Source organism: Brachyhypopomus gauderio, chromosome 8 (genome assembly GCF_052324685.1).
Source record: "Brachyhypopomus gauderio isolate BG-103 chromosome 8, BGAUD_0.2, whole genome shotgun sequence".
Taxonomy (NCBI): Eukaryota; Metazoa; Chordata; class Actinopteri; order Gymnotiformes; family Hypopomidae; genus Brachyhypopomus; species Brachyhypopomus gauderio.
Genome location: NC_135218.1, coordinates 14,106,769 through 14,133,132, shown reverse-complemented (window position 1 = coordinate 14,133,132; position 26,364 = coordinate 14,106,769). Strand labels below are relative to the sequence as shown.

The 26,364-nt window shown below is 41.1% G+C and overlaps 2 protein-coding genes across 4 annotated transcripts; both read left to right on the top strand.

The window, feature by feature from the left end:
• The first annotated feature begins 55 nt into the window (after positions 1-55).
• Positions 56-15,806, top strand: chd1l (chromodomain helicase DNA binding protein 1-like). The gene is made up of 25 exons (XM_077014760.1): positions 56-243; positions 1,294-1,406; positions 1,587-1,693; positions 1,953-2,067; positions 2,386-2,417; positions 2,506-2,587; positions 2,686-2,848; positions 3,392-3,547; positions 3,724-3,816; positions 4,329-4,425; positions 4,541-4,614; positions 8,708-8,818; positions 9,748-9,862; positions 10,322-10,478; positions 10,619-10,790; positions 10,891-11,036; positions 11,724-11,887; positions 12,157-12,356; positions 12,524-12,622; positions 12,731-12,801; positions 13,057-13,171; positions 14,158-14,266; positions 14,438-14,722; positions 15,340-15,421; positions 15,541-15,806. Exons 1-25 carry the CDS (start codon positions 150-152, stop codon positions 15,661-15,663), a joined length of 3,075 nt encoding a protein of 1,024 aa, XP_076870875.1. The 5' UTR covers positions 56-149; the 3' UTR covers positions 15,664-15,806.
• Positions 15,807-16,971: 1,165 nt separating this feature from the next.
• traf3ip2l (TRAF3 interacting protein 2-like) lies at positions 16,972-24,685 on the top strand. 3 transcript variants are annotated; one of them, XM_077014757.1, is made up of 10 exons: positions 16,972-17,124; positions 18,206-18,301; positions 18,625-19,274; positions 20,613-20,655; positions 20,802-20,863; positions 21,347-21,444; positions 21,719-21,787; positions 22,121-22,234; positions 22,327-22,401; positions 22,722-24,685. In XM_077014757.1, the coding sequence occupies exons 2-10, from the start codon at positions 18,264-18,266 to the stop codon at positions 22,866-22,868; spliced, it is 1,296 nt and encodes a 431-aa protein (XP_076870872.1). In that variant the 5' UTR covers positions 16,972-17,124; positions 18,206-18,263; the 3' UTR covers positions 22,869-24,685. The 3 variants fall into 3 exon arrangements, with proteins under 3 accessions (XP_076870872.1, XP_076870873.1, XP_076870874.1); XM_077014758.1 differs by lacking the exon at positions 16,972-17,124 and adding an exon at positions 17,876-17,967; XM_077014759.1 differs by lacking the exon at positions 16,972-17,124 and having other exon boundaries at positions 18,597-19,274.
• The last annotated feature ends 1,679 nt before the right edge of the window (positions 24,686-26,364 follow it).

Below are 26,364 nucleotides of genomic sequence, written 5' to 3'. Positions count from 1 at the left end.
GACACGTGATATGAACTTAAATGGTCATTGGATAATTTCAGGTCCATTTCCGGAAATAAGCGCGTGTGGTGTCCAATAAACAAAGTTCTTCACATGCAACTTCAGGTTTTTTAATATAATTAGAGCAGTTGGAATTTTAGGAAACAAAAATGTCAAGGTTTCTTCAAGCGATCAAAAGTAGGAAACTGGACACAGACAAGTCGGAATTACTCGAAAAAGACCTGAAAACGTGGGGACTGGAAGGTCTGTTTGTCTTAGCCTGCTAGGTGGCTAACTTGCTAGCTGGCGCCGAAATCTGCGACCACCGAATTGTGTGACTGGACTGAACATCAAGTTAACTTGTTAAACATTTGACCTACACTATTGGATTAACAGATTTAAACATGCAGCTGTAAGGAAGCAAATGATTGAGTACCCATGTGCGGTCATCGGAATATGAGACCCCACTGTAACTTAATCATTATACTTAATAATTAATAAATCAGATAAACATCAAATATTTACATGTGATGTAGCATCCTTTAACATTAATTTGCACAAATGTATTTATATCTGGGACAAAACAGAGCCAGCAGCACAGACATCAGAGATGGTCACCTGTGTGCTGCTGGTGCTGCAGTCACAGAACTCAGTTCATGTAAAACATTACATAGGTCTAAATCACATGACAATTATGCTTGCAGACACAATCAAACATTTTAGAAGGTTAAATATAATTTCACGTAACTTAGTAAGAAACCGTTGTTTGTTAAACTAATCTTACATTTTTGCACACATGAGCACCATATGGTGCAACAGTTCTGCTGTAGCATAATTCGATGGTCACAGATTCCTGTACATCTGTTTCTGTAAATACATGGATTTCCTGTCACTCATTTTGGACATGACCATTTTGGATATCTTCTCTTGCAGTACCAGTTTAGTTGACCACTCACTCTTTGCATTTCATCTGTCAGGAAATCCTTAATGACATAATCTCAATTGCTGACCGGTGTCGTGTTCAGGACACTTTTTTGTGTCCATTTAAAATCAGCTTTCCATTTCAGATGAGGTTGAAAAATCTCCTATGTAGTTTTATGAACAACATGTAAGCCCAGAAACGTACAGGGTGCACTCAAAGCTGAGCTTAAAAAATTACATTGCTACTATGCAATATTTGGTGGTAAATATTTTCTGAATACAGCAGACATTTTGTGTTGCTTTATTTCTTTTTTCAGTAGCTTTTCTTCAAGAATTTTGGGTGGGCTTTTGGCAAAACCAGCAAACATGCATATGTTCTGTTTCCTATATCAGGAATTCAGCTGCGACCCTACCAGTTGCATGGAGTGCGGTGGCTGGCTGACTGCCTGAGCAATCTGGAAGGATGCATCCTTGGTGATGAAATGGGTTTAGGCAAGACCTGCCAGGTCAGCAGTGACACACACACTGGGGTTTATTCATTTATTTATACTGCATATGTAAACAACAACATGCAATAACATTTTCCTTTATCAAATAACAATATAACAATAATTTCCTCCGACACTTAAGCTGCAGTGATGTATCAGAATTGTTGTATATAGAATACGTGTTTTCCTGTGCTGCAGACCATCTCCTTGCTGGTGTATGCTCGTGGTTATCTCGGTATGAAAGGCCCCTTTCTGGTTCTTTGTCCACTATCGGTCATGGAGAATTGGAGAGGAGAGTTGGAGCGGTAATGCATGGCATTCTGTTGGCCTTTTGTTAGATTTACATGTGTTTGTTTTGTGTTCAGACAGACGGTGATTTCCGCAGCGCAGATGAAATGCTCAAAATACACCTTACTCTTTAACTACATTATGTCATACATAATGCAGTATGTGTCAAAGTGTAAAATGCATTCTCCCAAGAAAACTGTACGTTTCATACCTGCCACTAGATGCTGATAGTATGAAGGCTCTGAGAATGTGTATCATGTGCCTGGCTCTCTCTAGCTTCAGCCCTGGTCTGTCTGTGCTGTGTTACACTGGAGATAAGGACAGGAGGGCGGAACTACAGACAAGAATGTTGGAAGACACACATTTCCACATCTTACTAACCACTTATGAGGTCAGAATGCAAACTTAAGGCACCGCTAGTTGCTGAGTGTAAACATCAAATTGTCATCACAATATCTGTTTATATTAGTGCTGTCAATTCCAGGTGCCGCGATTAAAAGTCCTCACCAGGATTTTGCTCAGGCTTCCTGGATTGTGTTGATTCCACTAATTTTACCTGGATTGCTAATTAGAAAATCTAGCAAGCTTGAGCAAAATCCTGGTGAGGACTTTTAATCGTGGCACCTGGAATTGACAGCACTAGTTTATATATTTATATATTTCATATAAAATGCCAAGTAGCCCATTATTTTTTTCTTTTTTTCTGTAGATATGCCTAAAAGATGCAAAAATACTCAAAAGGTGATTGTTACCTTTTTTTTGTTACTTTTCAAGTACATAAATAGATCATGTTGTTTTATGAATCAATAACTGTCCTTTCCCCCTTTAGGAGGAAATGGAAAATTCTGGTTGTAGATGAGGCTCACAGACTGAAAAACCAGAACTCACTCCTTTACCAGACCCTTTCAGAGGTAAGCTGCATTCATTGAAACCTTTACTTCTTTATTGCTGTATTTCTATATTATTTCTATAGTGCATTTCTCTCTCCCTCTCTCCCATTCTCTCCTAGTTCTCTGTGGGCTTCAGACTTTTGTTAACAGGAACTCCTATCCAGAATAATCTTCAGGAGGTCTACTCCCTCCTCAGCTTCATCCAGCCCAGTATTTTCCCAAGTGAGGCCACAGAGGACTTTGTCAGGGCCTATGCAGAAGTGCAGGCTCAACACGCTCTAGGTGCAGTATGTTCCTAAAGTCACTCATGCAAAGCTTCCCATGTGTACATCGGCGTTTCATTTGTTCAGAGATTCTACTTATTAAATTGGCTGTAAGATGGTCCCTCATCCAGCAACCAACCAAACCAGCAAAGCAAAGCAGCAATAACCCTACCAGATTAACAACATGTTTATTCATTATTATTATTATTATTATTATTATTATTATTATTATTATTATTATTATTATTATTAACCCTCCTATTATGTGCATCCTTTTCAAACAGCCGTACTGTTTAGGGTCACTTTAATTTGTTTGGTGATAATTTGAGAAGGTTCATTTATGAATCATTATAATGGTTATGATCTTAGTCCAACCACATAGTTGCACTTTTGTCAAACAAGGTATGAATGTCCTGAGCCCACTGATCAGTCTTCATGTGTTATACTCACTCTCAGACTTGTCTTTGCAATCAGAATCAAAATGGTTTGTTAATGGCAGTTTAATGTGAACGCTTCACTGTGATCGTGTTTGTCCACGTTACTCGTGCTGGCGTGCCTACAGCTGAGGAACTCCACCAGGTGCTCCAGCCCTTCCTGCTACGCAGAGTCAAGACAGAGGTGGCGGCCGACCTGCCCAAGAAGACGGAGCTGCTGGTTTATCATGGAATGTCTGCCCTGCAGAAGAAATACTACAAGGCCATTCTGATGAAAGACCTGGGTGAGGCTAAAGTACATTTGAGGAAAACCGGAAGTGTGAACAACGGGGTTCCTTATCTTAATGGGCAGGTTAAATGTGCATTGCATGCACAAATGCGTGTTCGGTGCACATGCTACACAAATGCGTGTGCGGTGCACATGCTACACAAATGCTTTTAAATGTCTTCCTGGTTTTAGATGCATTTGGAAGCGATCAGACCAATAAGACCCGCCTTCTGAACATTTTAATGCAGCTACGGAAGTGTGTCAACCACCCCTACCTGTTCGACGGTAATAACTGACAAGTGCATCTCTTTGCCTAAATATTTCTGTTTTTTATATTCTTTTATAATAAAAATGTTGTTAATATGTATAGCAGCACCATCACTGCCTGAACAAATGGGCAGATTAGTAGTTCATCAAACAAGTGTGTCTTATCTACAGCCTTAGCTTTGCTGTCATTCAAATAAGACCCATCTACAAAGAGAAGTCAATAGTCCAACGGGTCTCTGCTTTGCAGACAAGGTCCTGGGTGTATTGACAAGTTCATCTCTAGAGACTCAGGCTCATCTCTTCATAATGTATCTGCCCATCTGTAACACCTGGACCTCCTCACCTCTTTAACCTGAGTGCTGTTTTCTCCCTCTCTGGCTCCTGCTCCTGTCAGACTGACACACACACACACACACACACACTCGTTCTCTCTGACTCTATCCCTTTTTCTCTTTCTCTCTGCCTTCTTCTCTCTGACTCACTCTCTCCCTCTCCGACAATCACACGTTTTCTCTCACTCTCTCTCTAAGGTGTGGAGCCTGAGCCATTTGAGATAGGAGAGCACTTGGTGGAGGCCAGTGGAAAGCTGTCTCTACTGGACACCATGCTTGCACATCTGTTGGAAGGGTACACTTCACACGCCTGAGTTTGGCTTGACAATCTCTATATCATGAACCTAGCAGAAGAGGAGAAGCAGAGGTGAACGGAGCTTGAATCCTTATTTGTGTATGTTTGACTCCAGGGGGCACCGTGTTCTGCTGTTCTCTCAAATGACCAGAATGTTGGACATTATGCAAGACTACTTGGAATATAGAGGTAACAACCTTTGCAGCATAGACTCACTTACACAGCAGATGTGCAGTTCTGCTATTAAACACAGGCCCCTGCTGTATGAAAGGAGCACTAAAATGAGAATAACATGCTACATTTATTGTTTAGCAATTTGTTCTTTGCTTAAAATGACATACAAACCTTCAAAATGATGCCATAGCTAAGAAATGAGAAAATACTCCACATGTAAAGTAACATGCACCCTTCACGTGTAAACTAACATGCACCCTTCACGTGTTAACTAACATGCACCCTTCACATGTTAACTAACATGCACCCTTCACATGTTAACTAACATGCACCCTTCACATGTTAACTAACATGCACCCTTCACATGTAAAGTAACACACACTCTTCACTTGTAGGGTAACATGACACCCTTCACATGTAAAGTAACATGCACCCTTCACATGTAAAGTAACATGCACCCTTCACGTGTAAAGTAACATGCGCCCTTGACGTGTAGGGTAACATGCGCCCTTGACGTGTAAGGTAACATGCGCCCTTGACGTGTAAGGTAACATGCGCCCTTCACGTGTAAGGTAACATGCGCCCTTGACGTGTAAGGTAACATGCGCCCTTGACGTGTAAGGTAACATGCGCCCTTCACGTGTAAGGTAACATGCGCCCTTCACGTGTAAGGTAACATGCACCCTTCACGTGTAGGGTAACATGCACCCTTATTTTGCCATAATAACAGCATTAAGTCTTCTACTGCAATGTTCGATGAAGTGGTGGATCACAGATTAGAGTGTCTGAGACCATATTGGCCCACACAGGAGACTGTGCAGAGATGTCGGTCTCTACTTATGGACCGTCTGCTTCCTCTCAACCACAGGGTTTCAGTGGGCAGAACAGGTCTGAGAGGTCATGGCAAAGGCCCGACTCTGTAATCACAGATTTTGTGCAGATTTGGAGAGATGCTTATGATCATTGTGCTGCTGGAAAATCCAATTCTGACCCGGTTTTAGCTTCCTGGGAGAAGCTGCCAATTTCAGTTTAAAATCTCCTGCTGTTTGAAGGAGGCCATTATCCCATTTTCCTGGCAAGCTTCCTCAGGCTATCAGGGTCAAACGTCCAGTAATATTTCGTTAAATCCCGACGCTTAACATTTTTTTTTCTGCTTCTGGCAGAACTTCAAAATAGCTTGCAAAGATGGTGGTGATATTTGGTTGTAGTTTTCAAATGTTGTGACCATGAACCTTGGAGAATTATTTAGCTCTCAAACCAAAGTCACTACCACACTCACTATGTGTGGGGTGAATACGCACCTTTCTCCTCTACGCAGCTTCAGTGACATAGTGAGCATTTTCAGTTGTCAAAAGTGTATTGGCAGGAAGTCATTGAAAACCACTTAAGAGTTCATAAAGTCAACTTGAAAAAGTAGAATTTTAGTTGGAGTACATGTATTTAATTTGAATTTTAGAAGCATTTTATAAAATATTGCTTTACTAAAAGTATCAGTATCAGACTTTATTAGCAAAGTATTATTGCAGACACAGGAAATTTGTCTTTGGCTGTACAGTAGTGCGTAGTGCACAGCAGAATTTACAATCATATAAGCATAAGTTCATAACTCTTTGAAACATTCACATGTGGATGTGCATACATACACTTGCATGCATACAAATATATAGAGAAAAGGAATATAAAAATCCATAAATATGAAAAGGGTGAACATATAATATTGTATATGATAACAGACATATAATTAAAACAGTAGTGCAGAGTGGTATTAGCATAGAAAAACACTTGAAGTATATTCAGTTTAATGAGAATAATGGCATGGTGGAAGAGAGATTTCTCTTCTATCTTTTAGTCTGGTAGTTTTGACACTCATAAGACTGAAGGGCCTCTCTCCAGGATGGAATTAAGAGTGATGAAGGATCAGCATTGATTTTCTTTGCAACTTCATAGGTCTGCTGGTGAACGGGTCAGGATGATGGGTCTTTTCCGCAGATCTCAGGATGTGCTGTAGTTTGTCAAGGTCATGTTTAGTAGCAAAGCTGCGGAACTTGTTATAGAGATGCTGATGACTGATTCTGTGGTTGCCGTGCAGCAATTCGTGGAGGAAGTTGAGCTTCTAGGAAGTGTCTCCTCGTCTGGGCTTTTATGGAGTTAATACTGGTGTCCCACTTCAGGTCTCTGGTGACCATAGTTCCCAGAAACCTGGTCACCACAGCTGCCATGGTATGGTGGGGGGATGTCAGTGAGGTGCTCCTCGTGAAGTCCACCGTTTTGAGTGTGTTCTTCTTCAGGGTGTTCTAACTCCACGCGACCAGCCAACATGCAGCCTCGTCACGGTCTTAGATGAGACGCGACTCCAGTGTCATGTGCAGGCTTCAGGACGGTGACCCAGGGCTCTCTGAACATGCAGTTGTACAGTGATGAGAGCAGCAGGGGGTGCAGGAAGGAACTTTAAACAGCTCCCGTTATCTGTTGAATATCTGCATGAAGGTGCTGGTTGGTCTTTCAAACAGAAGGAAGAAAAGCCTCTTTTTTTGGCCCCACATCCTGTTCACAGACTGTACGTGCAGGTAAAGTCGGCATACAACGAGCAGGTGCTGGTAGTTGGACTCCTGTATGGGGTACAAGTTTGACATCTGAGCCTGACCTTTTCCAACCTGCAGTAACATGCATGCAGCTCTTTAGCTACCTGACATCCCATTATCTGGCTTCTTTTTTCATACCTGCTGATGTCTTGCAGACTGGGGTTGAATCTTTGTTTACAGTTTATAGAAGTGGTTCCTTCTGGCTGTTGTGATCTCATGTCTGCAGATCACCTGGTAGAGTACGCAGAGAAAGGTGCTAACCTCTGTGGGCATGGCTTCCATTCTCACAGAGCACACATACTGCCATATTGATTCATTTGGAAGATAACTGTATCTACCAAATACACTAAAAGCAAATGTGTTCTTCGTCTGGATGTACGTGGTGTCATCTTTACTTCTGTTGGACTTCTGCTTATGGGTTAGCTCAATGCAGCTATCTGATTTTAGCAGTAAACCACGGTTTGACGTTGTATTTGAGGTTCCTGTCAAAATACAGCTAATGTGGTATATCACTGTCAGTATGCTCCTCCAGATTGCTATTTGCACGCTCAAAGAAACTATAATTTTCTGGCTGAACTGTAGTCTAGACCTAGACCTATACCTAGACCTCTTCATCCATTTCTTTACTGCTCCAACCACAGATATGGCAGATCGTAGTTTTTTGCATTTTGGTATTTAGAAAATGAGCTAGACAGTGATCAAACCTGCCTTCGATTGCACAGAAAGCAGGGTGGCATGCAATGTTTTGAAAGAGTGGATGTCTGAACCAGACAAGCTTTCCCTTGAGGGACAGTGTGTTCGTGCTTCCCTCTGGTAACCTGTTCAGCAAAAGAGCTGTGTCTGATCCACAGGCCGCGGAAAGAATGTAACAACCACAACAAATGAGGAAAATTCCCCCTAGGTATAAAAGGTGACACTCTTATTCTGATAAACAAAATGTACCTAGGATTTACCAAAATTTGTACCAAAATTTAACAGGGTTTTGTGGGGGCAAGTGACAATGAGATGGTAGAATGCCCAAGGCTACAACAGCAGTCCATGGAGGTTTTTTTTACGGTAGCAAAGTGTTCTGCCTGAGCTGCTACGCCTGTGGAAACATTTTTGGCTGACACTTCACAGAATTCAGGATTAACAGAAAGGCTTAAACAATGAGCATGTTTATTCATTTTGATCAAAGTCAATAAAATGAGAAGTCAGTCATAGTTGTTTGTTCTCAACATTAATTTCCCAGAAAATTGTATAGGGTTTATTTCATCTTGACAGTTTTAATTCATGTGTTTCTGCATTTGCTACAGAGAGCCTTACTTTGAAGTACCTTACAAAGCATTTTGCATTAGTTTAAAAATGAAGTTTGTTAGTTTTTGTTACATTACATTGAACATCTTTGCAGCCATATAATACATGTTCTTGCTAGTGTTGTGTGATCTAGATGCGGTTTGACTCTCACATCCTGTGTTTGCTACTGTGTACGCATACACAGGCCGTGTGCTCTGACGCATGATCACTGTGGCCTCCCACTCCTGCAGGTTACAGTTATGAGCGGCTGGATGGCTCCGTGCGCGGGGAGGAGCGCAATCTGGCCATCAAGAACTTCAGCACCAAAGATGTTTTCATCTTCCTCCTCAGCACCAAAGCAGGTGGGTTCGTGGATTCTTAAAGGGTGCCATGACATCTGACTGGTGCACAATTCACAAGTGGGGAGGCGGAGGTTTATAATAATAATAATAAATATTATTTGGCTTTGGTTTTTTTGAACATCAAACATGAATATTTGAGATTAGTCAGTTCTCTCAAACAACCCAAAATTTAGCATTTAGAATTTTCTCAGTGGGTTAAAATTAAAATAACATTTTTCATTTTTTCCTTAGATAACAAACCAAAATCTGAAATACTGTGGTTAGATTTTGTTTTGATTTCCATTTCAGTGGAAATGCTACTCTGTGGGGTATGACATTCTCCTGAGTAAAATGTGTTCTCATTTTCTTCACACCCAGCTCACTTTATTGGCCATTAGAGCAGGACAGGCACTTCTCAGACAGGAAGGCTGTGTCTATCACTCTTCCCACTGCTTCCTGTCTGTCTTCTCACCAGCGCATGGTACCAAAAGCCCAGGGGGAAGCGCTGGTCTTTTTTTTTATCGAGGAGGCTGATAGGAATATCAGTAAGCCAGTTTGGAGTGTCTTTGTCTGCATCTGTCATGCAGGGCATGGGTTTTTAGTCTTTACAAATCGCTGCTGGTATATGATATAGGGCTTTGTGCTGCTGACTATGACTAAATTAGAGGAGAAAATTGCTATTTTAATTATAAGAGATTGGATACTTGACTCTTCACCTGAGATTAACTTTGGAAAATTGCACAAGATTCTAAATAGGTTTTAGTGATTTGCATTTTGTAAATGTGATGTGCATTTTTATAAGCGTCAACTCCTCACACATGATAGGGTGAACACATGCTAATGTTTCTCATGTCCTTACGGTAGCGACTGTGTAAAGGGTCCTAGCACCGGCCTTTCCCAGGTCTCATGTGGTGCTCTTGTTCCCTGGCCCGCTATTGTGTATTGGACAGGTGGGGTCGGAATGAACCTGACTGCAGCAGACACTGTGATTTTCATGGATAGTGATTTCAATCCGCAGAACGACCTACAGGCGGCAGCTCGGGCTCACCGGATTGGACAGACAAGGTACTTCTGGATTAGCATGTTGAGAAACTGTTCTAATGGTGTGTTGCATTAATGTGGTGTTTACTGCTGATGGGAAGCCAAGTGTGTGATGAAGTATATAATGCAAACTGCTCCCCTGACCGAGCTAGCGCTGATTCTCACGGTCCAGTTTTCTGCCTTTTTGTAATATTCTGGTTCATTATGTTCATCAGCTTGTAAATGCTTTCGGAAAATGTCTTTAATGTTGTTGCTTCCATTTACTAAGGCCCTCATCTGGACTTAATTATTCATCTTTACTGCATGGGTTTTCTTTTTAATAAATGAATTTATTTGTATTTTAAAAAGGTCACACTAACTTGCATCTCACGCACGTTAAATAAAAATGATAATAGTCTCAGCTTTGTTACAGTGCAGAAATATTGCGCCTAGTTCACATGGGGTTTCACATCAGCACGCGTGGTCACACTCCACCCTCTGCAGGGCCGTGAAAGTGATCCGGCTCCTGGGCAGGGACACGGTGGAGGAGATCGTGTACTCCCGCGCCGTGATGAAACTGCGCCTCACCAGCACGGTGATTGAAGAGGGGCGCTTCTCTCTACTGGAGCAGCCCCAGGGGCCAGCGGCCACGGCCATGCAGGTGCGTCTCCCCGCTCTCACCACCCCCCCCCCCCCCCCCCCCTCACCAGCCCACCCCCCTCGCTCCTGTGCATCCTGTGAGATCACCTCCCCCTCTCCTGACCATCGCTCCTCCATCTGCGCGTACCGCTGTGCCTGCAGTTGAGTGAGATTCTGAAGTTCGGGGTGGACAAGCTGCTGTCGACGGAGGAGAGCTCTGTTCAGGATGTGGACCTGGAGCTGATCCTGGGTCAGTCTCGGGGCGGCCGCTGGTTGACGGACGAAGAGCACGCGGCGTCCAGCAGGGAAGACGAGCGTGACGAGCAGGGACAGAGTAGGAAGTCCATTTCTCCCATGTTCAGTAACGTACAATACTAAATGAGCAGTCTGTCCAACCTTGTTTCTTCCTGGGGGTTTTTTCTTCCCTTTCTTAGACCATATGTACTACTTTGAGGGCAAGGACTATTCCAAAGACCCCAGCACTGAGGACCAGAGCACGTTTGAGCTGCTGCTGGAGGGGCAGTTAGCTCAGCTGGAGGATGCTGGGAAAGAGAGCCGCACGCTACGTCACAGAGCAGGGGTACGTCACCCGCCCGGTCTACTCCCACGCAATGAATGAATGAATGAATGAATGAATGATTGATACTCCCACGCAGCGCTGCAGGAATGATAAACTGGCAGGAGTTCTGAACTTCCACATTCAGAACCTCGGGTTAGATATGTAATATTAAAATCATGTGAAATATAAACGCATTTTTATAAATGTGAACATACACATTTTTGACACTATGAGTTCACACTTTATCCAGCATTCACTGTTCTGTTTATTAACACTTACCGTAAAGCTGCTTTAAACAATTTCAACTCTAACTTCCACCAGGCTTAGCCGACAAAGGCACACACCCTGTTCCTTCAGTCCTGTGATCTCCATTCAAGCCTTTTAAGACCTTCATTTGAAGGACACACAGACCTCAAGCTTAGCCCGCCCGCCCTTTGTGCTGTGTCCACCCACAAAATAATTGACGACCAAGCAGGATTGTCCTCCGGTAGAGACATTTCCTGTTCGTTTAATACAGATGTTTTAGTTGCTGATTACAAAGCCCAGCCATAGATACACACCCACAGTATCTGGATATAAAGATGGTGCAGGCAAAGGTTCTTAAAAGAAACCACTTACAGCAACATTAAGTTTTGGATATTAGCAGGTGCTTGATTGGTGATAACAGAATGTTCCAGAATGTTCACTAACACACTCGTTGGTCCGTAGGGTCTATTGTCTGGGCCCCTAGCAACTCCGGCGAGGAGAAAAAGGCCTCTGACGGAGGCTGAGCTGGAGCAGAGGCGTGAGAAGAGACAGGAAGCTGCTGCAAAGAGAGCCAAGCTACAGGAAGAGAAGAGAAGACAACGGGAAGAACAAAAATACAAGAAGAAGTATGAAGCCGCTAACCCTGGTTAAAGAAGCGCTTTGTTTGCGTGAAGCATTTCTTTAAGTCCAATCGTTTTTGCAGCTCAACCTCTATTATGAAGTCCCTCTATGACTGAAAGTGGCATGGTGTAGAAATAGAAGCATGAACATCAGAGCACAAAAGGATTTCAGTATTTGGGTCTTAAAGTGCTGTGTGTGTGTGTGTGTGTGTGTGTGTTTGTGTTTGTGTGTGTGTGTGTGTGTGTGTGTGTGTGTGTGTGTGTGTGTGTGGCAGAATGGCATGGTGGGCCTCATGCAGGTATAAATCCCCGTGCTTGCCCTCCGCTGATAGCGAGGGTGAGGACGTGGATGATGAAGATGATGATGGCAGTGTGACGTCAACAGACTCCGAGCACACCGCCATTCACTATGTACTCGGTGATGTCACCCACCCTCAGGCCGAGCGAGAAGACGCCATTATCGTTCATTGCGTTGGTATGCATTTATTACTCTGCGTTTAATGGCTTTGTAATGTTCTCATCATCATAATGATTCATCAGTGGAGGCTGAACAACATTAAGCCATTGGGTAGGAGACCCTTTCAATTACTCCATCATAAAAAACATCAATTCTTGAGCTATTTTCTGCATCTGTGTGCGTAGATGACTCTGGACGCTGGGGACGAGGAGGGCTGTTCACAGCTCTCGAGGTCCGAACAGATGAAGCGAAGAAGCAGTATGAACTAGCGGGGGACATGGACGGTGGGGACGTGCCTGAGCCAATCAGCAGCCAGGCCAGCTCTTGTGTTACCAAGTGTTTGGTAGCTTTTTTTTATTCATGATTTTTTAATGGCCTTTACTCCTTTGTAGACTTAGAACTTGGGAGTGTGCTGCTGTTCCCCATTGACGACAGACAGTCGAGATTGGGTGGACAGGACTACGTGAGTCAGCCTCACATCACTCTGTCCCTGTACTTCACACTCAGCCACTCGCACTGTGTTTATTTTCTGTACCCTACGGCATGAATGACAATGTAGCTCCCTCGCTCTCTTTTCTTTTCACAGGAATGTGCTAGTCTCTCTGTCCGTTCCTTGTTTTTATGTCCTTCAGTAGGAAAAAAAAAAAGTCTTAGGATCAACCTAAAATATCACTGAATGTATTCCAGTCTCACAGCCTGTTGTTTCTTGTTGCTATAGCTGGCACTCATTGTTGCCCAGCAGAGAGATAAAGCTAACAACCTGTCAGGCATTCGCCTCACCTCCTTGGAGGAGGGCCTTCGGAAGGTCTACAGAGCTGCCAAGCAAAAGAAAGGTACCTTTTACATTTCCTGCGTTTGGTAGACAGTATTATCCAGAACAACTTACATATTTATGACTATGACAGTACTTGTGCTGCTTGGAAATCAAACCCATGTCCTTGGTTACACCAGCACCTCCCTGTGCCCTCCCTACCAGGGGAGGTGGAGAACCACAAAGGCCACTCTGTTTCAGCCAGCATACGGTTGACGCTCTGCTGGTACTAATCTCTGCCCTGCAAGGAAAATTGCATTCAGTAAATGTGTGTGTGTGTGTGTGTGTGTGTGTGTGTGTGTGTGTGTGTGTGTGTGTGTGTGTGTATACACACACATATATGGAGAAGATTTGAGGTAAGTAACTAACTGCAGTGTACGTAGAGATATAAAAATTGTACACAAAGTTTCCAGAGAAAACAGGACTTTTTGGACAGAGGTCCTTCAGTTGTGCAAGTAGAGTGCACTTATTTCTTTTTTGTTCTTAAGGTTTTATGTTATCTTTGCAGTAGCAGTACTGCATCTATGGACAGGGATTATTTTAATACTCTCTGAAATGGTGTTCATAATCAGGTCTGCATGAAGTCACCCTTAAACAAATAAGCACTTCCCTCTCTATAAATGAGCTTGAGATGCCATCTAATGAGCATCACACTACCGTGGTCTTATAATGAGAACAAAACAGGATTTTTCAGATTTCAGGTCAAGACGAGAACAAAAAAATAATCAACCCCAGAATCAAAGCTGAAGCTCAAAGCTCCAAGTGGAGAAATGAACTAATGAATCACTAACGTGAGATAAGCATCACTGAACGTGAACAACATGCCAGCTGCTACGAATTGGCACCTTTCTGACGAAGAGGCGTGTTTTTGAAGTCCTCCCTCTCTGTTTTCTACTTTCACCTTTTTAGAAGTACAGAACCCAGTGTGGGTGAATGGCAAATGAGAAACAGTACTTGTTGATTTCAACTTGTTTTATGCAACAATGCAATGTTATTGTTCGCCAACAGCTAGCGTCCATCTCCCTCGAATTGGTCATTCCACCAAAGGCTTCAACTGGTATGGCACTGAAAGGCTGATCCGTAAATACCTCGCCTCACGAGGCATCCCTACTTTCATGTATCCTGATGAACCTCTGTAGGTCACATTAATGAAGACAACCTGCTGGATGATTCTTTTGGGACACGTGTTTATAAACTGAATGTTTCTGAATGTTAAAAACATATTGTTTATTGTGTGTTGGTAATCGTAACCCCAGTAAGCTTAGCATATCCTTAACAACATTGTTAGATACTACTACAGGCGAAAAACCTCACACTCTTCAGCGACAACCTCTTCCACAAATCCATGCACATCAGCCTCGGGACCAGCACCTTCAGCAGTAGACCGTCCTGGTCCCTCAAGCTCACTCAGTCCTGGTGATGCTGGGGAGAAAGCTGAGTCTCCAGAGGTTGCTGGAAGATCTCCTCAGAGCGGAGAAGCTCCTGGGTTGGCTGACTTCATGAGAGGGGTCCGTGTGTTCTTCTACAACGTGGCTGCCACAGAGAGAAAAAGACTTGCACGCTATCTTCTCACATATCCTTTTATGTCTGCAGTGCTAAACATGACGGCAAACGGTTTTCTTTCATTTTGTACTATCTAAGTCTAATGTAGGTTTAAATTAGAATACCAGTTCTTGAGGTCTTGGCAAGGGCATTTGTGAAACTGCGCATCAACTATCATAGCAGAACTCCTAGGGGTCTTTCATTTTTTAAGTTGTTTTTAGGTCACTGCTCCTATTTTTAAGGCTGTTGTGGGCACTGCTTGAGAAGGATTTTAAAAGCTGTGAGATGCAGGGTGAAGCTGAAAATGAGCCGGTCCCTATTTATTGGTTCCAAATTGGTGAGCTAGATCCAGCAGAAAGTCCGTGGTGACTGACTGTGTGCTGAAGGCAAAAGTGTATCTACACCAAGCAGTTAGCAGGCTGCTCTCGGCATGATTGGCACCTGTGGTAAATGACCGATATGCCCTCTAGCACATCAGATCTGGACTGAGCTGGGAGAGTCCAGCATAATGTAGCACAAACGCATCACGAAAAATACCAGTGTGGATTCAAGCTTGTGTTCCTGTCAAAATGCCTTTGTGGATCAAATTGGGGACTTGTCCTCAAACGGCGTTTCACGTGACTGACTTTATCCTTAACAACCCTGTACGTATGACGGCGACGAAGAGGACATCATGAGCTCACGGGTCACTCACATTGTGGCGGAGGTGGAAAGTCCAGTTCATACACAGGTACTTCATACGAAGCCACACAGTCAAGGGAACTGATGGGTCATCTTCATTGTGGTAGGTAAAAACGATTCACCAAGGTGTAGGTATGACCAGTCCATTTGTTCATGCTGTCATTTTAGGAATTAAAGGATTTGATGTGCCAGTATTCTCAGACACTCCTTGTAAAGAAGAAATGGTTGGAGTCTTGCTTTGCTAAACAAGGCAAAGTCAGTGCTTCTAAATATATCCATCATTTAAAGTAATATGACTGTTTATTTCCTACTTTTTGTAATAATATTTCCCTGTCTGTCTTGTACAACATCTCCTATGATTTTCTACATTACATGACACATTGACTTTGTAATATAAGTGGAAATAATAATAAAAAAATATATATCAATTTAAAGGATCTGATTTTTTTCTATTTATATTGAGTGATTGTCTGCTCTGATCATTCTTTGTATTATTATTCATAATGTATTTCATTTACAGACCTTTTTGCATACTTTTATGCCTGAGACAGCCGTGTAAAAAAAAAAAAAAAAAAGTATAGGTGTGAATACCCAGGGAGACACACGTACGACAGTGGAGTGCCCCTACCTTTACTCTTGGTCTTTTGCCAAGATGTTCACTTCCTAAGGTTGTCCTGACAACATGACGAATGAACTCTGTTCTCTCTACAGCATCCTTAACTTCACTGAAGTGTGTCGAAAAACCTTAATCGACATAATAGACATTGTTACTGTCTAGTTGTTAAATCGTTTTAAAGATTAGATTATAAAGTGGTACGTGTATTTTCTATTACTTAATTATGAAACACTGCGCAAATTTGCAATTTGTATCATCTGTGCTGTTTGGACATATACAGTGACTACTGTGATTGCTATCAAGGGAGAAAAAATATCTTACTTTTATTTCCGGACTTGTAAATGCTCAAAATGTTCCAACCTCAAAACTGTCACTTGTAAATGCACATCAGCATTTCCACCGTATCCTGTCATCAATCTCCCCATGACTGCGTTTCCCTTCAGTCATCCTTAATGTCCAGAAGCTTAAGATGTAAAATGTGAGTGTGTGTGTGCGTGTATGTATGTGTGTGTATATATGTGTATATATATATAATGTAACTTCAAGTCATCCACACTTCATGTTCAGATAGGAAGCAAAACTGATTGTGAATCAATTTCATCATCTGCTCTTGTGCAAATAGAACAGACAACAGGTAGAAATTAAAGATTTCAAAACATTTTATTAATTGAGATCTAGGATGTTATTTTAGTGTTCCCTTTATTTTTTTGAGCAGTATATATATATATATATATATATATATATATATATATATATATATATATATATATATATATATATATATATATATATAATATGCTATAATATAATTCTCATGTATCTCATGTATACCACCTGTCAAGTTTTCATTCATAAGTCATTAATTCATGTTTCGTAAATTTACATCCGGAACAAAAAAGGAAGATAATGCATTCAACTACAGTGTGGAAAAACTCCGGTTTCTACGTACATGTACAGTCACCAGTGCTTGGGGACTTTCTGCTTGAGAAAGTAGGCGGACCGACTGAACTGAGTTAGTGAAACTTGACGAGGCCGACACGTGCTGCTCTATATTCGTACGAAACATCTTACCTTTAATATTGGTCCAAGCGTCGTCGTGGATTATTCCACAAAGGTTTGGCGTTTGGAAAACAAATGTAAGTTTTATCCACTGTTTTATCCAGTTTAGGTAAAGTTATAGGGCAAGTGTAGTCCAGAGAAACAAACGATTTCATTACGGATTGCTTAGAGACATCTAGGTGAATTGGTCAGATTTTCTTGCCCGTTTGTCTAAGTGTGATTTTATTCAGACTTTATTCGCACAGGTTTCATCATGCTCTCAAATAACATAGGCTTATCTGGTTTTGTGTTAAACATTATGATTCGTAATGTTACGGTTTCGTGGGAATAAAGAAGTAAAGAGTTAAGAAGTAAAGATTATTTTCCTCTTCAAGTCCGAAAGCGGCTTCACTGGGTGTTTCCCAGTTCTTACAGGTGTTGGAACTGGTATTCAGAGTGGGGTTCAGGGTACCAGCAGATCTCTGGCCCTAAAGAACTGTGATAGTGACTGCGTCTATCATCTCAGTCAGTTGGGTTTCCACGGTACTAAACGCAAATTCCGCTTAATCTGTAGAAATTATATTGCACACGACAAATAGTGCTAAACATTGGTAGAAAAATCCCCTCCTTATCCAACTCACTCATCAGTTTTCATTAACGCCCTGTAAATGCTTTCTGCCAATTAACACTTAATATAAACAGTTTAAAATGTGTGCATTATTACAAATATAAAGTTTGTAACAAATACAACGTTTGCTAAAGTTTGCATAACCAAAATGAAAAACAAACATAACACAACTAACGATTTTTTTTGACGAATTTTAATTCGTCAAAACCAAACAATAACATCCGATATTGGTCAGGATGCACAGAGAAAGAAGGACACGGCTTTATCTATGCAAAGCAGCACACTCATTTGTGTCCCACTGGGGTGCTAACAGGTCACTCTTCTGGAGAATCTTCATATTACTGAACGTTTATTAATAAATGCTACACGTGTGGTCGATGTGCTTCGCAGTTTAAAGAAGGAAAAGTGTTTATTTTCTAACTGCAGCATTATGTGATACCAGTGTTGCAAAATTCTTCATTGCGATAAAAAAAATTAAATACTTTACATCTCTATTTTAGAAAGCTATATGGATATGCATGTCATGTATAAATATGGGTATTTACTTGTAGGTCTCTGTACACACGAAGGCCTTGAGATGAAGTCAGCCCATTTGTTATCCACAGAACGATGTTGAAGAGTCTGCACTACTCCTTTACTTCTCATAGGTAGAGTCAGTTTATTCCCTCTGGATTAAGATCTGCTTATTTTTAGGAGAGAGTGTTGCACTGCTGCTAATGCACTAATGTAGTCTCACTGTGACAACTGGTAAACATTTTAAGCCTTATAACATCTTTACCATTTACTACACCACCAATTCATTGTCATCAAGTTAACACATGGGATGGGGTTCAGAAGAAACTGAAACTTTAACTCAATACTAGAAGCATGTTTTACATGGATGACCTTTCTTTTAGACATTTAATTACATGATGCGATTATGCGGAAGCTATTTTTTGTCAGTCCTCAGGAACATTTCTCAATCCCTTAGCTGCAATTTTCCATCATTCAACGTCGAAGAGGAGGAAGAAAAGAGAATGAGTAAAAGTGACACTGAGGAGACCCTCCCACACTCCAGGCCGGGCCCTGAAGCAAGCAGCATTGGACCTCCAGCTGACTGCTCGTTGCCTAGGAACAAGTCGTCTCACGGCAGAATGGTTGCTCATGGCGACTCCTGCAGCAGCATAAGTAGTGATGGCCAGTCCAGCTACATCCCCTACCAGCCTCCCCTGGGCCTCCCGTCAGGGTACAGTCCTCAGACCCCCTTCCCCAGCCAGGTGGAGGGTTGTTTCAGCACCCAGGAGCCCCGCAGTAAGGACTGGCTACAGCCCGGCTCATACAGCAGCTTCGTGGGGGGATACTCCAGGGGCAGCAATCCGTCCTGCCTAGTGTCGGGAGATTACCGCACAGACTGGAGTGAAGTCCGCTCCTCTTCTTTGTTGGAGAGGAACAGTCCAGGTGTGAGCAGTTTGGAGCAACCCCACTCTCTGCACTCCATCCCTACAACTTTAGCCCAGCATGGTTTCTACCTGGACACATGTTCATGCTACTATGGGCCATCATGTGGTGGATCGGACCAACGTGACTCTCACTGGGGGAATGCACATGCCATGTCCTATCACGTTCCAAGCTCTTCTTCATGTAAGTGCCGTGACTCTTGTCACATACAATGTGTTTTTGATTTATATGTGAGGTGCCTGGACAGGTTATTTTCACTATCCTCAGTTAAGGGTAATGTAAATAAATGTAAATAAATATTCTGCAAAGCATTTGCATGAATTAGGAAGTAGAGGCAAGTTCTTGGTTTCTAATTATTCATTTTGTTCTCTCACAGGTGTATAGATATTTTCAACTCCTTTCAAATTTGTGAAATATAATGTGACTTTCTCTGAAACGTAATAATGTCATAAACAACACTAAAGTAATGTAAATGGGTAACGGATACCTAAGAAAATAACCCCAATAATACAATTACTACAGCATCGCAAATGAACACAAGAGCTCCAACCATAAACCATGGTTGGGTAAGGGCTGTGGACTGCGTTGTGCTTTGCTCTTACACTGTGTTTACAGTGGTACATGTCTCATTGCTGACAACAGCGTGTCAGAACCCTAAACAGATTTGTAAGCTCGGCACACTGTGATACATCACCCTTCACAGTCTTTGTGTTCTTACTTCTTGTTTCTTCTGCCCTCTCTATTCTCTTTTAATTTCAATTTTAATGTTTGTATCCTCTGGCACAAGTGTTAGTGCGCAATACCCACCAAAGTCTCCTTTTATTCGGACTGCGTCCAGATGCCGAAGACATTGTATGTGTAACAGTGTGCAAGACTGTGTGGTAGTAAAAGGCTGCTGGTATCAGAGGTCATACAGGCTGCGGAGCCATGATGACACTCCACATGAGGGGATGTTCTTTACAGAATTAGCACATTTACTGATTTTGGCACCAGAGTATAGAATATCTGATAAGTTAGGACAGGAAGTTCTTCATCTGATTTCATGCCAAATTTCTGTCTGCCTCTAAAGTCTCTTGAGGTTGCTGAACCTTCACAGAAATGTAAATGTGGCCTTCAAGACTGTGCTTAGCTTTCACTGCGCTTGGCCCCTGATTCTCCTACTGTGTGCTTCTACAATTCAGTCTGAACATTTTTCTTCTTCTTTGAGCACTTGAATGTTTACTGTCTCCCATTTCAAAACTTGATTCATTTTTTATTTGAATGAGTTGATTTCTGTTATTTTATTTGAGATTAAAGTAGTGGAATATCTTAGTGTTTATTGGTATCATGGTCTTTTGTCCATGTCATTGATTTCCACATCTGATCATCTTTGTAATCATGGAAGCTCTCTGGTTCGTGTCCTACGTGCCCACTGTGGGCAGGTGTCAGCTATACTGCATATGATGTGTCTGTAAGCCTGAACTCCTCCCTCGCTGTCTATCTCACACACTTTCTCTCTGTATCCCTCTGTGTCTTTCTCAGGTCCCAAGAACAGCAAACAGTCAGATCAAGAATTTATTCACAGGTAATATTTTCTTTGGTTTTGAGTATAAAAACATGTCACTCAGGAACAGATTTTGGTGTAAGAGGAGATTAAACCACTTAGTGGAACATTTCTGTGCCTGTGTTGTTTCCTTCCTGATTGTTTTGTGTGATCCCCTCTGATAACAGGGACACATTTCACCCTGGGCAAAAGAGTGTTCCAAGCACAACACCTCTCTCCCTGAAGCAACGTGAGTAGCATTCATTCATTCGTTCATTTGTTAAGAAGTGCTAATTGACCAGTTTCTAAACACCTTCTTCCAGAGGAGTTTTGAAATTGCATTGCACTACATTTCAGTGTTGAGATCACAGTTTAGGGCATATGAAAGTTACCATTGGAATTGTACCTTAGAATGGTTAGCTGAGCTGATTGGTTTTATTGGTTTAATATTGGTTTAATATTGGTTTTAGTGTGTTTTTATTTTATTTGATGTTTCTATAAAGTACAACAGGATCATGAACATGTCTTTAGTGCAATAGTGTTTGTACAGCTGTGTGTGACATTAGCCTAACTGTCATTTTCAGTCAGTACATATTCTTGCATCATTTTCTTCTAACACCATATATACTATATAATTTCACACACATATTAGTAATTTACAGTAATCTACTGCAGTTTTGTATGCATTATTGTGTGGTTTCTGTTGTATTCCATCCAACGTCTTCTACCACAGGCAAAGTGTTTGTCACTTATGAAGCAGACTGTGATAAACATGTTAAAGAGGTCATCAATTTTGTGGCACTGCTGAGACACAATGGCTTCTACACACACGTAAGTGTACAGAGTTGTGTTTCCCAGTGTGAGTCTGAGGGAGTTAACATTGCTGTGTGCAGAGGAGGCTCGTTCTGATGAGAACACACAGCGCTCCAGTTCAGCAGAATTCAGTTTGAATCTTTGAGGCTGGCTAGACATCTCTTAAATACTGACCACAGACTGGCTTCCTGCCCTCAAGTCCTAATTGTAATTATTACAAGAGAAGAAAATAAACTTAGATTGAGTGACTTCTGCTGGTCCACAGAGTCCTGAGTGTGCTTCTTGTTTCTAGATCGACATGTTTGAACAACAGTTCAGGAGTATAAGTAAGATTGACTTCATGGAGAGGTACATTACTGAGGTACGGGGTTTCTTTTGGGACACCGTTGTCATGGTTGCTCACTGTACAGCCAGCATTGTGGGATATGTGGTATTTAACATTATGTCCTTGAATTTACCCAACCATCATCTACTGTGTAGGATGCCACTTTACATATGAGAAATATGATTCCTGAACCTGTAATCAGACATATTAAATGTAGTACACATGCATTTGCATGGAAGTAAGATATTGTTGCCATAGTTTGGTTTAAAACAAAAATGGGGTTTTAAGTTTGTCTGATCTGAAACCAAACCGAAAAGTAGGTTTGCTGTTCTCCTGGAACGTCTCATATCTGTGATCTTTTTCTCTCAGAAAGACTATCTGATTATTATCATCATCAGTCCAAAATACTATGAGATTGTCACCAGAGCCTCGTTATACATGGAAAATGATGAAACACTCAACACTGTGTACATCCACAGACAGGTGTGCTGTTTCTCCCTGATGTGTTGGTTATTCTAAAACACATAAAAGAACATCTCAGCTTCTGTTAAAAATACATTGTCTTTTGATTTCAGTTACAGAATGAATTTATTCAAAATGGGTGCAAGAATTTCAGATTTGTTCCTGTACTGTTTCCTGGGGCCAAAAAAGTAAGGTTTATTTAATATTTTATAAAGAAACAGTACAGTACACTGCACATGTGATTACTTGACCGTACAAGAATCTAGATCACGTGTATTTCTGCTATCAGCTACTGATGAAAGGGAGAAAAGGTTCACATCTCCAACAGATGTCAGATGCTCAGGACAGAGATCGGTCTGGAATCCTCCTCTGGGCTATAGTTGTTCACCTTACCACTCTAATCATTAGGAGAGTTTTCTGTGTGTTTCACTGCTGACACGTGGAGTGTATTAGCTGTGTTAATGATCAGTTTTCAGTGTTGATCTAACAGACCCTCTGTCGTCACCAGTGCCACGTGCCCTCCTGGCTCCAGAACACACACATCTTCAGCTGGCCCAGGGACAGGGATGACATACTGCGTCGGCTTATGCGAGTTGAAAAGTACAACCCACCGCCCATAGGACAACTGCCCACCATTGTCTCCATGCCAATATAGCAAGGCTGTCCTGTGTTGGCATTGTCTGTGGAGCTCTTCCCGAAGGCTTAGTAGCGGACCATCACGGCTGTGTTCTGAGCCCTGCCACGAGTGCTTATAAAGCAGGAAGTGTTTAGATGTAATGTGTTGTGTCTTAACACTCTTAAACCACGTTTGTTGTTTGTTGATTGATAGTTGTCCATAATTTATCATAGATCCAGTGAAAAAGCGCAAGATTCAACATAAACAGGAGCCCTGACAGCTTTTGTAATAAAGAATTCTGCAGCTTTTTTGTATAAATGCCTACTGCATCAAGGGACTCTTCCATGCACTTATTGAAAATGCTCAGCTGGGCATCTCTGACTTGATGAAATAGGATCTCTCTTCATTGTGCTCTCGGTTTCTTTTTCAACATCCTGACTGATAGCATCTTGTAATGCTAAACAAAATAACGGAGAGAAACCAAGGTAATTATGTGTGAATCTCCTAGGTTTCAGTTCTCACTCGGAGGAGGCTGTAACAAGGGGGTAGGAAACTCACTTTCTCATTTTCTCTATATGAGTTGCTGGAAGATTCTATGAGATACAGTAGCAGGATGTATTCTACTGCATAGAAACGAAAGAAAGCTTTTCACAAACCTGTGGATATGCTTTTAATATAAAGTGTAATTAAAAATCCTGAAGAATTCTGGTGTAGTGAGTGGAAAAAAACACCTCTACCTCTCCTTCCTCTCTAGCAGTTCGTGTATGATTTCATCCCATCCCACATGACTTCCCTCTTCATCTCTACCTACAGATAAGACCTGATTAAAATATATTATATTATAAAATATATTATATATTATATATTAAAATAAATTATATTTAAAAGTTGGAAAATTTCACCTAGTCATTGAGTGAGATTAAAGGTGCTTAGTAAATTAACTCCCCTTCAAATGATAATGTACATGAAACATAATTCAGGTAATTCTGATAATTCTCACACAGATGGTTTGTTATACAGTTGTACTGTTCTTTTAAAAACAAACTACAGTTTAGAAGAAATGTCCATAGAACGTGCACTTATTTGGAGCACTTAATTGGAGCATGGTCATATGATGCCCTGCCCATATATTTATACTCGTATCTGTACTCATATCGATACTCATATCTATACTTTTACCTATACCCATAATTTTTGAAGTTGCATGACATTAAGGTAAAATTCTGCCATGTCTGCCTTTAAAAGGCAGCATGTTTTACCACAGTAACTAAAAACCAAAAAGAAACTTTCAGAGAGGACAAAAAAAGTTTGAAAATATACCGAGTTGCAGAACTGGAAAATAACTTTTTTTGTTTAGTTGGTTGTCTTTCACTCTGTGCTCCATCATCATGGATTTCAAATGATGCAACTGAGGTTTGAATAGCAAACAAACAAAAAAAAAAAAAACTGTTTTACACTCATCAAATGAACCGTGTAAAGACTACAGCACTTTTGTACAGTTTGTCCTGTATGCCTCCTCCCCCAGCTGTCAGTCATGTCATTGTTTTCGTCATGTGCTGTTGTTGTTTTGGTTTCACTTTTCATGCCTCCTAGTTCAGTTCTCTGCTCCTCGTCATTTTACTCACCTGTTTCTAGTTTGTTTCCTTGTTAGTCTGTGTATTTAAAACATCAAGTTCAGTTCTAGCTTGCAGGTCTTTGTGTGCCTATGTGTGCGTCTCAGTGGTGATCTTTTAACGCTTGTTCTTCATTGTTTTCTGTTTAACATGTCATTTAATACTCTGAAAATTGGTAAACTGACTTTGAACTATAATAACGACGATCGTGGATTTGCCCTTAATAAATCTTGCTTTTTTTAATCTGCCTCCTGCTTGTTTCACTTCACGCTTTAATACAACAACCTCACTGGTGCACAATTCAACCCAACTCCAAATTTTCCCAGTGAAGTTGGGAATCTTGTACCTTTACTGTGAGAACAAATCAAGCCCATCGTTTGTCTGGTGTCTTGTGCACATAACAAATAAATGCTTTAAATGATTGCTTGTGAAACAAAGTCAGTTAAACTCCCAAATAAAGCACACACACACACACACACACACACACATTGTTGCACTTCAACTCTTGAACATGCTGTGTAAAGGGTGAGTCCAGCATGTCTTTCTGGTTTGATGTGGAGTAGATGATGAACAAACACTATATGGTGTATGACTGACTTGAATATAATTTAAATTCAAAGCCCCATGCAACAAACTGCATACTTTGCACACACAGAACAAACAAACACAGATTAATGTGAGTTACTCTGACTTCAAGGAAGAGCTGAAGGTTGATTTGATGCCTCTAATCAAAGTATAACCTCTCATTGTCAGGATTATTAAGAATGAATTATAATAAATGAAGTGTAACATTGTCATAAAGGTGACTGGCTTAATGAAAGGCAATAACACACATACACAGCCATAAAAATGGTGTCACCAAGTTCTCCTGTAATGCTACGTGTTGAATAATAGATTACTTGGAGGACTGATGGAGGTTGTTATTAAAACTTGGTCTCCATCTTAATCTCCCTTACAGTAGATTAAACAGACATGCCCTCTGTGTAAGACAGGATAACGCCTCTAATGTGCCATCCATCATGCATCTCAGCTGTTTAGTGATGGATGTTTCTCATTTGAGATATGAAGCTGGAGCAAGACACTTTAAAAATAATCACTGCATTTTTTGTACAGTTTATTAAAGAAAAATAAACATTATCCTTTATAAATAACTGCACCATAGTGCCATTTTTCCTATTGTTTTTCAGTCATGACATTCTGTAATATTTAAGAAACCTGGACTCATATATACTTGTATATAACAGATTAAGTTGTCTCTCACCTTGCATATCTGCTAAATTGTACAGTTATATTCAAACTTGTTTTTTTAATATCTTGGAAAACGTTTCATACTGTTTATAACTGTCTTTGATCACTATAATATTAATTTCCAACAGGCTAGCAATTAAATATTTAGAAAAAAAATCTCTTGCTTATTCAAATGATCTAAAAGTAAAATTCACATACAAACGGACTGTATTAACTAACTCAGCCACTAGGGGGCAATGCTACGCCAGGCTTTCTCGTAGTCGGGCCCATCTAACTCTCAATCGGAGGTTTCACACTTTCTATTTTTACCCTTCTGAATAATTCACTACAGAGCCATATATGATCAGTGACATTTCCTCCCCTCCAGCACTGTGACAGCGTGGTTGCATCATTTGATCCTTGATCTGGAGTTTAGAAACTGATAGAAAAAAGTAGTCTTACTATGAATAGTCTGTGCTGGGTCAGAGAATGACAGTGATGTATAATCTATAATGTGCACCCTGACCTAAAAATCCTATTCCCATTCATTGATGATCCATTTGTTTAGATAACAGAATCATGCCAAATGATACTGTCACTACACATTGTCTAGAGCATATGCTGTAATGGTCAGCTGTAATAATAAGCAAACACTCCTTATACAAGGGATTCCATATACCATTATTAAGTTCATA